We start from the raw sequence: 10932 nt of genomic DNA, 5'->3' as shown, positions 1-10932 counted from the left end.
TTAACACAACTGGGTTCCTAGCCAGCATTCAGCTCTGTGCACCAGTAGCACCACTACCCTGGAGCCCACCATTACAACATGGTGTGTGTGACATCCACACAGGCCATGTGGTTCAGCACACGTGCCCACAGGTGGGCAGGTGCATGATGACCAGTGTCTACACCACAAAATTCACTAGGCTTATAAGCCAAGAGACTGCTGTCACATAATGCAGGGGGTCACAGGCAGTCATGTAGCAGTCACAGGCCATAGGAGCCAGTAGCAGGATCTTGGTATCCCTCAGGGCCAGTGAGAAGAAGAGCTGGATCCCACATCAGATGAAGAAGATGGTCTTCTTCTCCAGGAGAAAGTGTGCCAGCATCTGAGGAACCTCCTAGAAGTGTATCAGACATCCAACACCAAGAGGTTGCAGAGGAAAAAGTACATGGGCAGGTGCAGTCGTGCATCCAGTCCGGTCAGGAGGATGATGAGCCCGTTGCCCAGCAGGATCAGCAGGTAGGCGGCTCCAAATAGGACAAAGAATCCAGCCTGGGCCTGCCTGTCATGGAGAGCCCCAGGAGGACAAACTCACTTTCCCAGATCAGGTTATCACTCTTCATGCAGCAGGTGGGCTAGGCAGGAGGCAGGAGGAAGGAGGAGGTAGCTTAGAGAGGCCAGATTCAATCAGAATTCATAGTCTGGGCCTAAACAAAGGACCTCAAGTAGGACTGCAAGAATTTCTATGTGTTTTTTTTTTTTTTTTTTTCATTAGACTCGGAGCTTCTTGAAATCAGGGACCTTTTGCAATTTTTCTTTTCTTTTTTTTCAGAGGGAGACACAGAGAGAGTGCCTGTGGCTTGGGGGGAAAGGGAGAGAGAGAATCTATCTTAAGCAGGCTCCATGCTCAGTGTGGAGTCGCTCCCGGGGCTTGATCTCATGATGCTGAGATCATGACTTGAGCCTTAATCAAGAGTTGGATGCTCACATGACTGACCCACCCAGGTGCCCATGTGATTTTTCTTTTTATTCAAAGATTTCTAAGAATTGTTTCACAATAAAATTTTTTGAGTACACAAATTAAAAAAAAAAGTTTAAAGTAGGGGCTTTGAGGATTATTCTCTGATCCTAAGATGTAGGACTTGTGTTCTGGACTTCCTCCTTGTCATTGCTACTCACGCTGGAGCTCGTGGTTCTTCCTGTCTCTCCCATAAGCCAGGCTGGGTCAGTGACTGAGAAAATCACTCACTTGGTTCTCAGTGTGCTGATTAATCAGGCTTATTCTTGGGTTGATAAGATCAGGGCCTCATTGTAGAGCATTATATTAACTATAATTATGTCCCAACTTCTTGTGATTATGCTATTTCCTTGGTGAAATGCTGACATTTATTTGAATGGCAAAGTAAGTGATTTATAAAAGATGAATGCATACATCACGTAGTTGCAATGATAGCATTTGGAACCTTATGGTGCCCACAGATGAAGTCAGTAAGGGAGTGCCTCTGAAACCCTTTGAGCTTTGTCATGTGTAAATCCTTCTGTCATAGCAGAGACAGGTTTGCCCTTGGAACGCCTCCCTGTTTACTTTGCTGGTCTTTAGCCTCTATCAAAGGAAAACATGTCATATTTTCCCATCGTAAAATTGAGCAATTTTATAGTCTTTATTTGTCTGTTGATAGCAACCCCCCTAGCTGCATTGCCATACTCACATTATGTGTCTTTGCAACTTGGGGGGAGGAGATAGTGCTTTTGACTAGTTTAGGAATAAGGAGAGACCACAGGGATGTGGAGAAGAGTCCGACTGCTGGAAAAGTCCATTTGGATGCCCACTGGAGAAGCTTGATATGGAGGGAAAAAGTCTAGATAGTAGGATTTGCCTATGAAAATCCCACATGACCCATGGTGGACACCAGAGCAGTGCCTGCTATAGTAGCTACACAGAAGAATCACGTGGCACACTCTGAAGACTCCAGAAGCCCAGACCATACTCCAGAGCAATTGAGTCACAATCTTGGGTGAGTGAAACACAGATATTAGTGTATTTGTAACTTGTAACGTTTCCCAAACAATTAAAATAGGAAGCTAAGATTGAGAACCACTGCTTTAGGTGGAACCTTTTCATCTTATTTTTGAAGATTCAGGACATGTTCTTTTTGGGAGAGGAAAATATTTTGAGATAAATCTCAAAGAGTTTCTGTGTGGAAAGATCTTTTGGGCTAAGCTTCTCATTCTTTGTTTGAACAAGTTGAGGCCAAGAGAGTTTAAATGATTTGCCTCAAATTCCACTAAATCAGTGAAAAAATGATCCTTGATATCTTGTTTTTCTGGTGTGTGTTGGGTTTTCCTGTAGTCTCGATTTCTTAGATCTTGTCCAAACACAATGTCTCAGAGTATCTTAGGGTCAGGGAAGAGGTAGTAAATAATCAAGTAAGATAATGTGTGAAAAAAACCCTCATAAACTTTAGAGCAGTATCTAAATGAGAAGGATTTGTATTAAAGATATGAGAGATGGGCCGTAGAATCCAACGAAATGGAGATGAAAACAATTCAAGCAAGTCTTCCTAACCAGGTGTAAAGATGAGGCTCACAGCTGGATGCAGGTGAGGAGGGCAAAGCTGCTAGACACCACCCCCTCTCTTTAGCCAGTTGGAACCCACTCTTCCTCCTTTCAGTCCTGTGGCTAGAATGTGTCACTGTAGGAAATACTAAAAATAGAGATTGGCTTTGGCAGGGTACCCCGCTGATTTTCAGAGCCTCACACTTGAGGTGGAACCCCAGATTTTCACAAAAACTATTTCTTTCATCAGTGCAGTAAGTAGCCAAATTTTACTCTCCAAATGTGGCTCCTGAGTGCCCAGAACAGCAACTGAAGTTCTCACCACGGAAGAGAATAAAATGCTAAATAAGAACACAGAAGTGAAAAAAAAAAAAAAAACCTGGAAGGACTTTCAAGATTGTCATTTCAACTTTGTCGTTTTACAAAATGAGGAAACTGAGCCTCCGAGAGCAGAAGTGAATGCACGAAGTGGTTCCACCAGCTAGGAGCAGAACTGGACTGGATCTGGTATGGGAGATCATGTTCTCCCTGCTACGTCATGTTGTGTTATCACTTGGAGCACACAGAGTATGTCATAGCAGCTAGTGGGGAGCAGCATCCCCCCAGGATGATGTGTGGCACAGGTCTGACTTATGGGGGAGGTGGTGATATCAGGAAAGGTGTAGTGTATGGGATGTTGGGGGGACTCCAGGGGGGACTTTGAATTGCCACAAAGTAATGCAGGGAAACTGTCTGAAGAGCAGTTTGGAGAGGCCAGCAGACTGGTGGTGCGTTCATTAGAGCAGCTGACTTCCTTCTGTTTCATCTGCAAAAGGGAGACATCCGCCCTGGAGTTCAGTGAGAGTAGGAAGCCCACACACCTGGACTCTCAACTTTCTCTGCAGCCAGGGGGTAGAATGAGAAAAGAAACCCTCCAATAAGCCTTGCCTTTTCACTTTCCTTTTATGACTTCTAACAAACTACCTGCTTGAAGGGTATAGAGAGTGTTTTCTCTTTTTACTGTACCCCTTTCTCATTTCCAGCAGAGGTTGGCATATAGAGTTGCTGGACAGACTGACCGAATGAACAAATAGTAAGGAGCGGTTTCCTTAAACTTTACCCTCTCCTCTAGGAGCTCAGGATCCCCTCTCATCTAGTATAGAACTTTCTTATTGATGAGATTATTGATTATTCAGAGTCCGCTCTGTAATAACACCTCAAGAATACTCCACTCAGAAGGGTCTCTTGAGGGTCTAGTTTTTTCTTCCTGATTGCTAAGTGTCCTTCAAATAAGCTGAATCTCTTTAAAGGGATAAGGGCCAAGAATTCTTTTTCCTTTCTTTATTTTTATTTTTACTTTTTAGAGAGAGAGAGATAGAGAACACACATGAGCGAGGGTTGTGGGAGGGGGGTCGGAGCAGAGAGAGAGAAAGAGAGTCCTAATCAGGCTCTTTGCTCAGCACAGAGCCCAACACAGGGCTTGATCTCATGACCCTGAGATTGTGACCTGAGCCAAAATCAAGAGTCGGACGCTTCACTGACTGAGCCACCCAGGTGCCCCACCCCCCAATTCCTTTTAAATTCTAAAAGTTAAACAGTAGTGTAAGTAGGAAAATATTTTGGACCTGCTGTCCTTTTTCCTAACCTGTAACTTAATGAATTAGTGTCTTCTTCGGATAAACTAGATGTTTGCACTCCTGCCATAAACAATAGAATATGAGTATTATTTTATATACATAGGTATGTTTTCATTATAATGATTGAAAGATGGCTCAGTAGATTACTGTCCCTTCTATATTGTAATTTAATGAAGCATTATAGCTCAACCAGTAAAAAAAGCAATATCCTTGTCTTTAGTTGACACCTTCCGAGCTTTAATAGGTTTTATAAAAAAGATCCCCCTACACAAGTTTGCTCATTCAGTGATCTCGCTGATCATTTTGTACTTTGGTTACGTCAGAAGGTGTACTAGCATATCACACGGCTCAATGCTAGATGTTCCATAGATACGTGATGAAGATAAAGAAAACATATTAAATTATAAGAGCTTGTGATTTGTTCTTCCACACTTACTGAAGAGAAAGAACTGAGGTTTCTTTGCTGTGCAAATGCAAACACTGGGCAAAGACCAGGTCAACACTGAAACATGGAGGCAATAGAGAAAACAAAAGATAATTTTGTTGATTTGTGGGGAGGGAACTTAATAGTGAGGGAAGGAGAGTTAAAACATTTTGACTGGAGATGGGGCTAAGTGCCTCACGTGGGAGTGGGAGCAGGGAGGGAGGATGGCCAATGAAGGGCGGTGGTGGTGGTAGGGGAGAAGGAGGTGAGCAGGGTTGAAGGAGGGAGGGAGCTGACATTCAAGGAAGGGGAAAGAAGCGGATGAAGTCTTAAATAAAAAATGAAAAAAAAATTTTTGCTGGAAATTTCTCCAAAGAAGATGTACAAATGGCCAACAAGCCCATGGAAAGATGCTCAGCGTCATTTGTCATTAGGGACATGAAAATCAAAACCAGGGTGGGATATAATTTCCTACCTACTGAGATGGCTGCCATCAAAGAAACAAAAGCCAAATGTTGGGAGGATGTGGAGAAGTTGGAACCCTTCTTGGGTGGGTGGGTGGGTGGTTCAGCTGTGATGGACAGCACTTCGGTAGGTCCTCAAAAAGTTAAACATAGAATTACCATGTGATCCAGCAATTTGACTCCAAGATATATACCCTAAAGGATTGAAAACAGGTTTTCATACAAAAACATGCACATGGGGACGTCTGGGTGGTTCAGTGGTTAAGCGTCTACCTTAGACTCAGGTCGTGATCATGGGGTCCAGGGATCAAGTCCCATATCAGACTCCCCACAGGGAGCCTGCTTCTCTCTCTGCCTGTGTCTCTGCCTCTCTCTGCATCTCTCGTGAATAAATTAATAAAATCTTTAAAAAATACGTACATGAGCATTTATAATAGCACTACTCACAGCAGCCAATAGTTAGAAAGAACACAAACATCTCCTACCTGATGAATGGGTAAGGAAATATGTTTGTTTTCATATCATGGAATATGATCCAGCCATAAAAATGGAATGCACCACTGCCATGTGCTACGAAAACATTATGCTAAGTGAAAGAAGCCAGACACAGAAGGTCACATTTGTATGATTCCATTTCTGTTAAGAATCTAGGGTAGGCAAATCCATAAAGGCAAAAAGCAGATCTGGGGCTGCCAAGACCTGGGTGGAGGGAGGGGTGGGGAGCGACTGCTTAAAGGGTATGAGGTGCCCTTGTGGGGTGATGATAATTTTTTTTTTTGATGATAATGTTTTGGAACTAAATAGACATAAGTTTGAACAACATGGTGAATATACTAAGCGCCCCTGAAATGTACACATTAAAATGGTAAAAATCATGAAACCAATGTTATATGAATTTTATCTCACTTAAGCAAAAAGTTTTACTAAGGATTTAAGAAGGTATTTCGGGGACACCTGGGTAGCTTAGTGGATTAAGTGTCTGACTCCTGATCTCAGCTCAGGTCTCGATCTCAGGGTCATGAGTTTAAGCCCCATGTTGGGCTCCACAGCGGGTGTAGAGCCCATTTTAAAAAGTTATAATAAACCACATCTTCTTTATCCATTCATCTTTCAATGGATATGGAAGACTCCTAACTCTGGGAAAGGAACTAGGGTGGGGGGGGTGGAAGGGGAGGAGGGCGGGGGATGGGGGTGACTGGGTGGCGGGCACTGAGGGGGGCACTTGACGGGATGAGCACTGGGTGTTATTCTATATGTTGGCAAATTGAACACCAATAAAAAATAAATTTATCATTAAAAAATAAATAAATATTTAAGGAATTAAAAAAAGTTATAATAATAAAGAAATACAAAGGCTCTCCATTTCCTACTCTGTAACCTTTTGGCCTTTTCTCAGCAGATTGATGAGAAGTTTGAATTGTTCTCAATTTATGGTTTTTTGTTTGTTTACGGGTATGACAAACCAGATATCTGCAATATTTAGGTAAGAGATGTTTTATTTTAACTTGTAAATGTTATTTTAAATATTTTTCTGGACGAAATTATTGCTGTTTTGCTTTCTGGGTTAGAATGTTTAATGCTCAGTCACTCATTGTGTGTTACTAGAATAGAACAAGCTTGGAAACAGATTCTTTCCTTGCTGAGTAGCTCGCCTGGCTCACCTCCGCCGGGGTGTGGCATGATAGATCAAGTGTGCATTCTGAATACATCTCTCTTTTCAGAAGAGTATATCCTTAGACCTGATTATGTAGAAACTATGTGTTTGAGGTTCCGAACGCTTGACTTCCTGGCCAGCCATTTGCCACCACTTGCAAGTCTGAGAGCACAGAGGCATGCAGAGTGATGCTCACATGAGTCACGCACGGTCCAGTCCTGCTTGTTAGGGTTGTGGGGTTCTTTACTCTGAATCTGGCTCCACGTCCCTGTGTGAACTCCCCACCCTACTGAGCTGGGCTGGGCCATCTGTGAGTCACATGGGTGACCTTTGCACCTCTGGCCTAATGCCTGTTTGGTCCCTTGGGCACAGTGAATTCTGTAAATCACAGCTCTCTCGTCTCGTCCCTCTTCTCGCTGGTTGCAGAAAAGCTGAGATATATGGTTGTAGATTTTAGAAGGAAATATACTTTCTTTTTTTGTGCCCTGCCCTGGCTTTTGATATGATCTTCCTTTCTAATTCGTATACGCTGTGGTATCTTTTTATTCTTTTTCCACTTCGTTTTCCGTAGGGTGTATGTATTTATAAATTGGAATTCCCATTTTTAGAATAAGTCAGAGACCAAAAACAGAGTCCAGGGATACAATCCATTTCCCTATTACCTAAAAAGAAAGTAATGCAGATTGTGATCCCCTTACCCACTCCCTTACAGCACGCACATGCACACCCATGCACAGGCACATGCACAGACTCGTGCATCCATCATGCCAGAGGGCACACCCCAAGGTCCATGGCCTTCAGAGTGAGGCCTCTAATGACAAAGTGGCATCCTAAAGTTTTGATTCAGAACTCCTCATCAGAACTCGACTCAGAGCAGCCTTCATCTCCTGGTTGCGCAGACTGTAGATGAGTGGATTCAGCATGGGGGTCACCACGGCATAAAAGAGCACCACCACCTTGTCCTGCTGGGCAGAGGCCGTGGAGTGGGGCTGCATGTAGGTAACCAGGGCCATCCCGTAAGACATGGAGACCACTGTGAGGTGGGACGCACAGGTCCCGAAGGCTTTGCGACGTCCCCCGGTGGAGTGGATCCGCAGAATGGCAGCCACAATGTAGGCATAGGACAGTGAGACCAGGCAGCAGGGCAGCAGCAGCACCACCACACTGGAGGCCACGATGAACACCTGGTTGAGGGTGATGTCCACGCAGGCCAGGCGGACCAATGCCAGAGTCTCACAGGCCACGTGGTTCAGCACGTGGTGCCCACAGGTGGGCAGGCGCATGGTGACCACCGTCTCCACCACAGAGTTCACCAGGCCTATGAGCCAAGAGACAGCGGCCAGCCCAACACAGCACCTTGGGCTCATCACTGCTACATAGCGCAGGGGGTCACAGACAGCCACGTAGCGGTCGTAGGCCATAGCGGCCAGCAGCAGGAATTCGGTACCCCCTAGGGCCAGTGAGAAGAAGAGCTGGGCCCCACATCGGATGAAGGAGATGGTCTTCTTCTCCAGGAGGAAGTGCACCAGCATCTGGGGGACCCCGCTAGAGGTGTAGCAAATGTCCACCACCGAGAGGTTGCAGAGGAAGAAGTACATGGGCAGGTGCAGTCGTGCATCCAGTCCGATCAGGAGGATGATGAGCCCGTTGCCCAGCAGAGTCAGCAGGTAGGCGGCCCCAAATAGGACAAAGAATCCAACCTGGGTCTGCCTGTCGCTGGAGAGCCCCAAGAGGACAAATTCACTCTCCCAGGTCAGGTTGTCCCTCCTCATGGAGCAGGTGGGTCAGGCTGCCAGGAGAGGGCAAAGGCAGACAGGGGTAAGTGAAGGTCCCACCTTAGGAGTCGGGGATTAGGCCATGAGCTGGAACTGGAGCCGAACAGGGATACCTACCGTCAGGTTCCTTAACCTCAGTGCTTGGGGAGAATGCAGGGAAAGTGCTGGAGGAAGGGACAACTAGGTTCTCAACTAGATTGTGAGATTCTCAAGGATTAAGTCCCTGTTCTGGTCATCCTTTTGTGGCTAGGATCCAGCACAGCTACCATTACATAGGAGGTAATCATTCACTGTAGAAGGAAAGAGAGAGGAAGTGATGGAGAAAGGAATGAAGGAAAGACAAAAAAGAAAATTAACAAACAAAGAAAAACTAAGGAAGAAAGTTGGGAAATTGGAAAAGGAGGGAAGTGGAAGATAAGGAAGAAATTCCTGTCTAGTTTTAAGCCAGCATCTGTTCAGCCCCTGTGTGTGCCGGGGTCTGTGCTAGACATCAGGCATCTGTCTGTGAACAAGAGAGAAGCATGAATCCTACTTTCTTGGTTCTTATAATTTAATTAGGGACACCAAGATTAAATTAATAATTACAAAAATTAATTAAGTATAATTGTGCTAAGTGCTTTGAAGGAGAACAGGGTTACTAGTTGTTTAATTAAATTTGTGGCTGTAATTAAATTACCACTGGTTATGTCTTACTTCTCAATAATGTGTAATTTATATAGTAAATTGCCAACATTTATTTAGATGTTTAAATAAAATGATTAACAAAATAATGTAACGAGGGCTTTTGGAAACCAAGAATCATATTCTACTGATTATGAACTGAGTGAAATCCGCTGAATCTTTCAGAGGGAATGAATTCTCCTCTCTCAGCTAGGATTGTGTTGGATTATCTATCTCCCTTCCAACACGTTGACCAACCCAGTATAAAAATAGAATTAAATGCCACCAGTTTTTAAAATTTTTTTTATTTATGATAGCCACAGAGAGAGAGAGAGAGAGAGAGAGAGAGAGAGGCAGAGACACAGGCGGAGGGAGAAGCAGGCTCCATGCACCAGGAGCCCGATGTGGGATTCGATCCCGGGTCTCCGGGATCGCGCCCTGGGCCAAAGGCAGGCGCCAAACCGCTGCGCCACCCAGGGATCCCCCCACCAGTTTTTCTTAATAGAAACATGTCAAGGTGTATTTCCTGCTCTTAAAACAGTTAATAAACTAATTAACTCATTTATTAAAAATATTTATTGAGGAGGGACGCCTGGGTGGCTCAGTTGTTGAGCATCTGCCTTCAGCTTAGAGCGGGATCCTGGAGTCGTGAGATCGAGTCTCAAATCCGGTTCCCCACGAGGAACCTGCTTCTCCTTCTGCCTGTGTCTCTGCCTCTCTCTCTGTGTCTCTCATGAATAAAAAAAATTTTTTTTTAAATCTTAATAAAATATTTATTGAGTATCTGAGGCACCATGCTTTCAACCAGCTTCTAGCATGTAATGCCTCTCAATGTTAGGAATTTGTGTTTAGAAAATCAGGGTAACAGATTCAAATAAGAACCTTTAAAAGTGGATCTTGGTAAAATCTGTGACAATCAAATGAGACAGCCAAACAAAGGACAAAAGGAATATATCAGTGTTAAGAAAGCCAGAGTGCAGCCACAGAAATAAATACAATAGAAGTGAAAAGCATAATCTGATAGAAAGTTCTTCTGGCTGAGCATAGTGGCCTGGGAGTGAGCAGAGAACCAGGGTGGAGGAGGCATCCCCCACCTTCCCTGCAGCCCTGGTCGTCCCTGCGGAAGCTAGAAATAGAAACTGACTTTAGAGGCTCAGGGTTGGAGACCCAGGACTGAGGCCAGAGGATGATGGCTGGTGGCTGGGTTTTGAACACCACCCCAGGGAGCCTTTGGCTGCCTTTCGAGCGGGGTTCTGGTATCAGCCAGAGGAAGTAACTCCACTCCGATCTATATGATCTATAGGCTGCCAAGCATCCAGAATTCTCCCCCTCAGAGTCGCTGCCATGGATCCAGATTCCCTTCAGAAGAGCCCTGTTAAGAAAAAGAGCCTTGATAAGAAAATCAAGCAGGTGAGAAGTGAAAGGAGCCATGGGGATCACATACCCACCCATTTCATCTTATAGATGAGGAAGCCAAGGAACAGGAGTAAGGTGGTCGGCCCAGGTGTCCCATCTCCCCGGGAAGCAAGGTGGAACCAGGCTTAAGTCTGGATGGCACAGTCTCAGCTCTTACTGAGACTGGTAGTGAGGGGTGGGAAGGAGTTGTGGGAGGATGTGGACTAGGGACGGAGGCACCTGAGGGATCTCAGATTGGAGGCCCAGCAGCTGTCTTGCCGTGGAGAGAAACACTGTGTAGCTAGTGGGAAAAGCTTTGAATGAGAAGTCAAGGGATCCAAGTTCTAATTCTCCTCTTCCATTAGCCTGCTATGCACCCCGGGCTAGTTGCTTGAACTCCCTGAGCCTCGA

At 44.9% G+C, this 10932-nt stretch overlaps 1 protein-coding gene and 1 pseudogene across 1 annotated transcript; both read right to left on the bottom strand.

Moving 5' to 3' along the window:
* Positions 1-621, bottom strand: LOC112650956 (putative olfactory receptor 13C6; annotated as a pseudogene).
* A 6763-nt stretch (positions 622-7384) lies between these two features.
* On the bottom strand, positions 7385-8463 carry LOC112650907 (olfactory receptor 2F1-like). Its single transcript, XM_025433825.3, has one exon. The coding sequence runs from the start codon at positions 8461-8463 to the stop codon at positions 7522-7524; it is 942 nt and encodes a 313-aa protein (XP_025289610.1). The 3' UTR covers positions 7385-7521.
* Positions 8464-10932: the final 2469 nt, after the last annotated feature.

The sequence above is a fragment of the Canis lupus genome, chromosome 16 (assembly GCF_003254725.2).
Source record: "Canis lupus dingo isolate Sandy chromosome 16, ASM325472v2, whole genome shotgun sequence".
Taxonomy (NCBI): Eukaryota; Metazoa; Chordata; class Mammalia; order Carnivora; family Canidae; genus Canis; species Canis lupus.
Note: the sequence above shows the minus strand (reverse complement) of the source record. Positions and strands in the feature narration are given on the sequence as shown.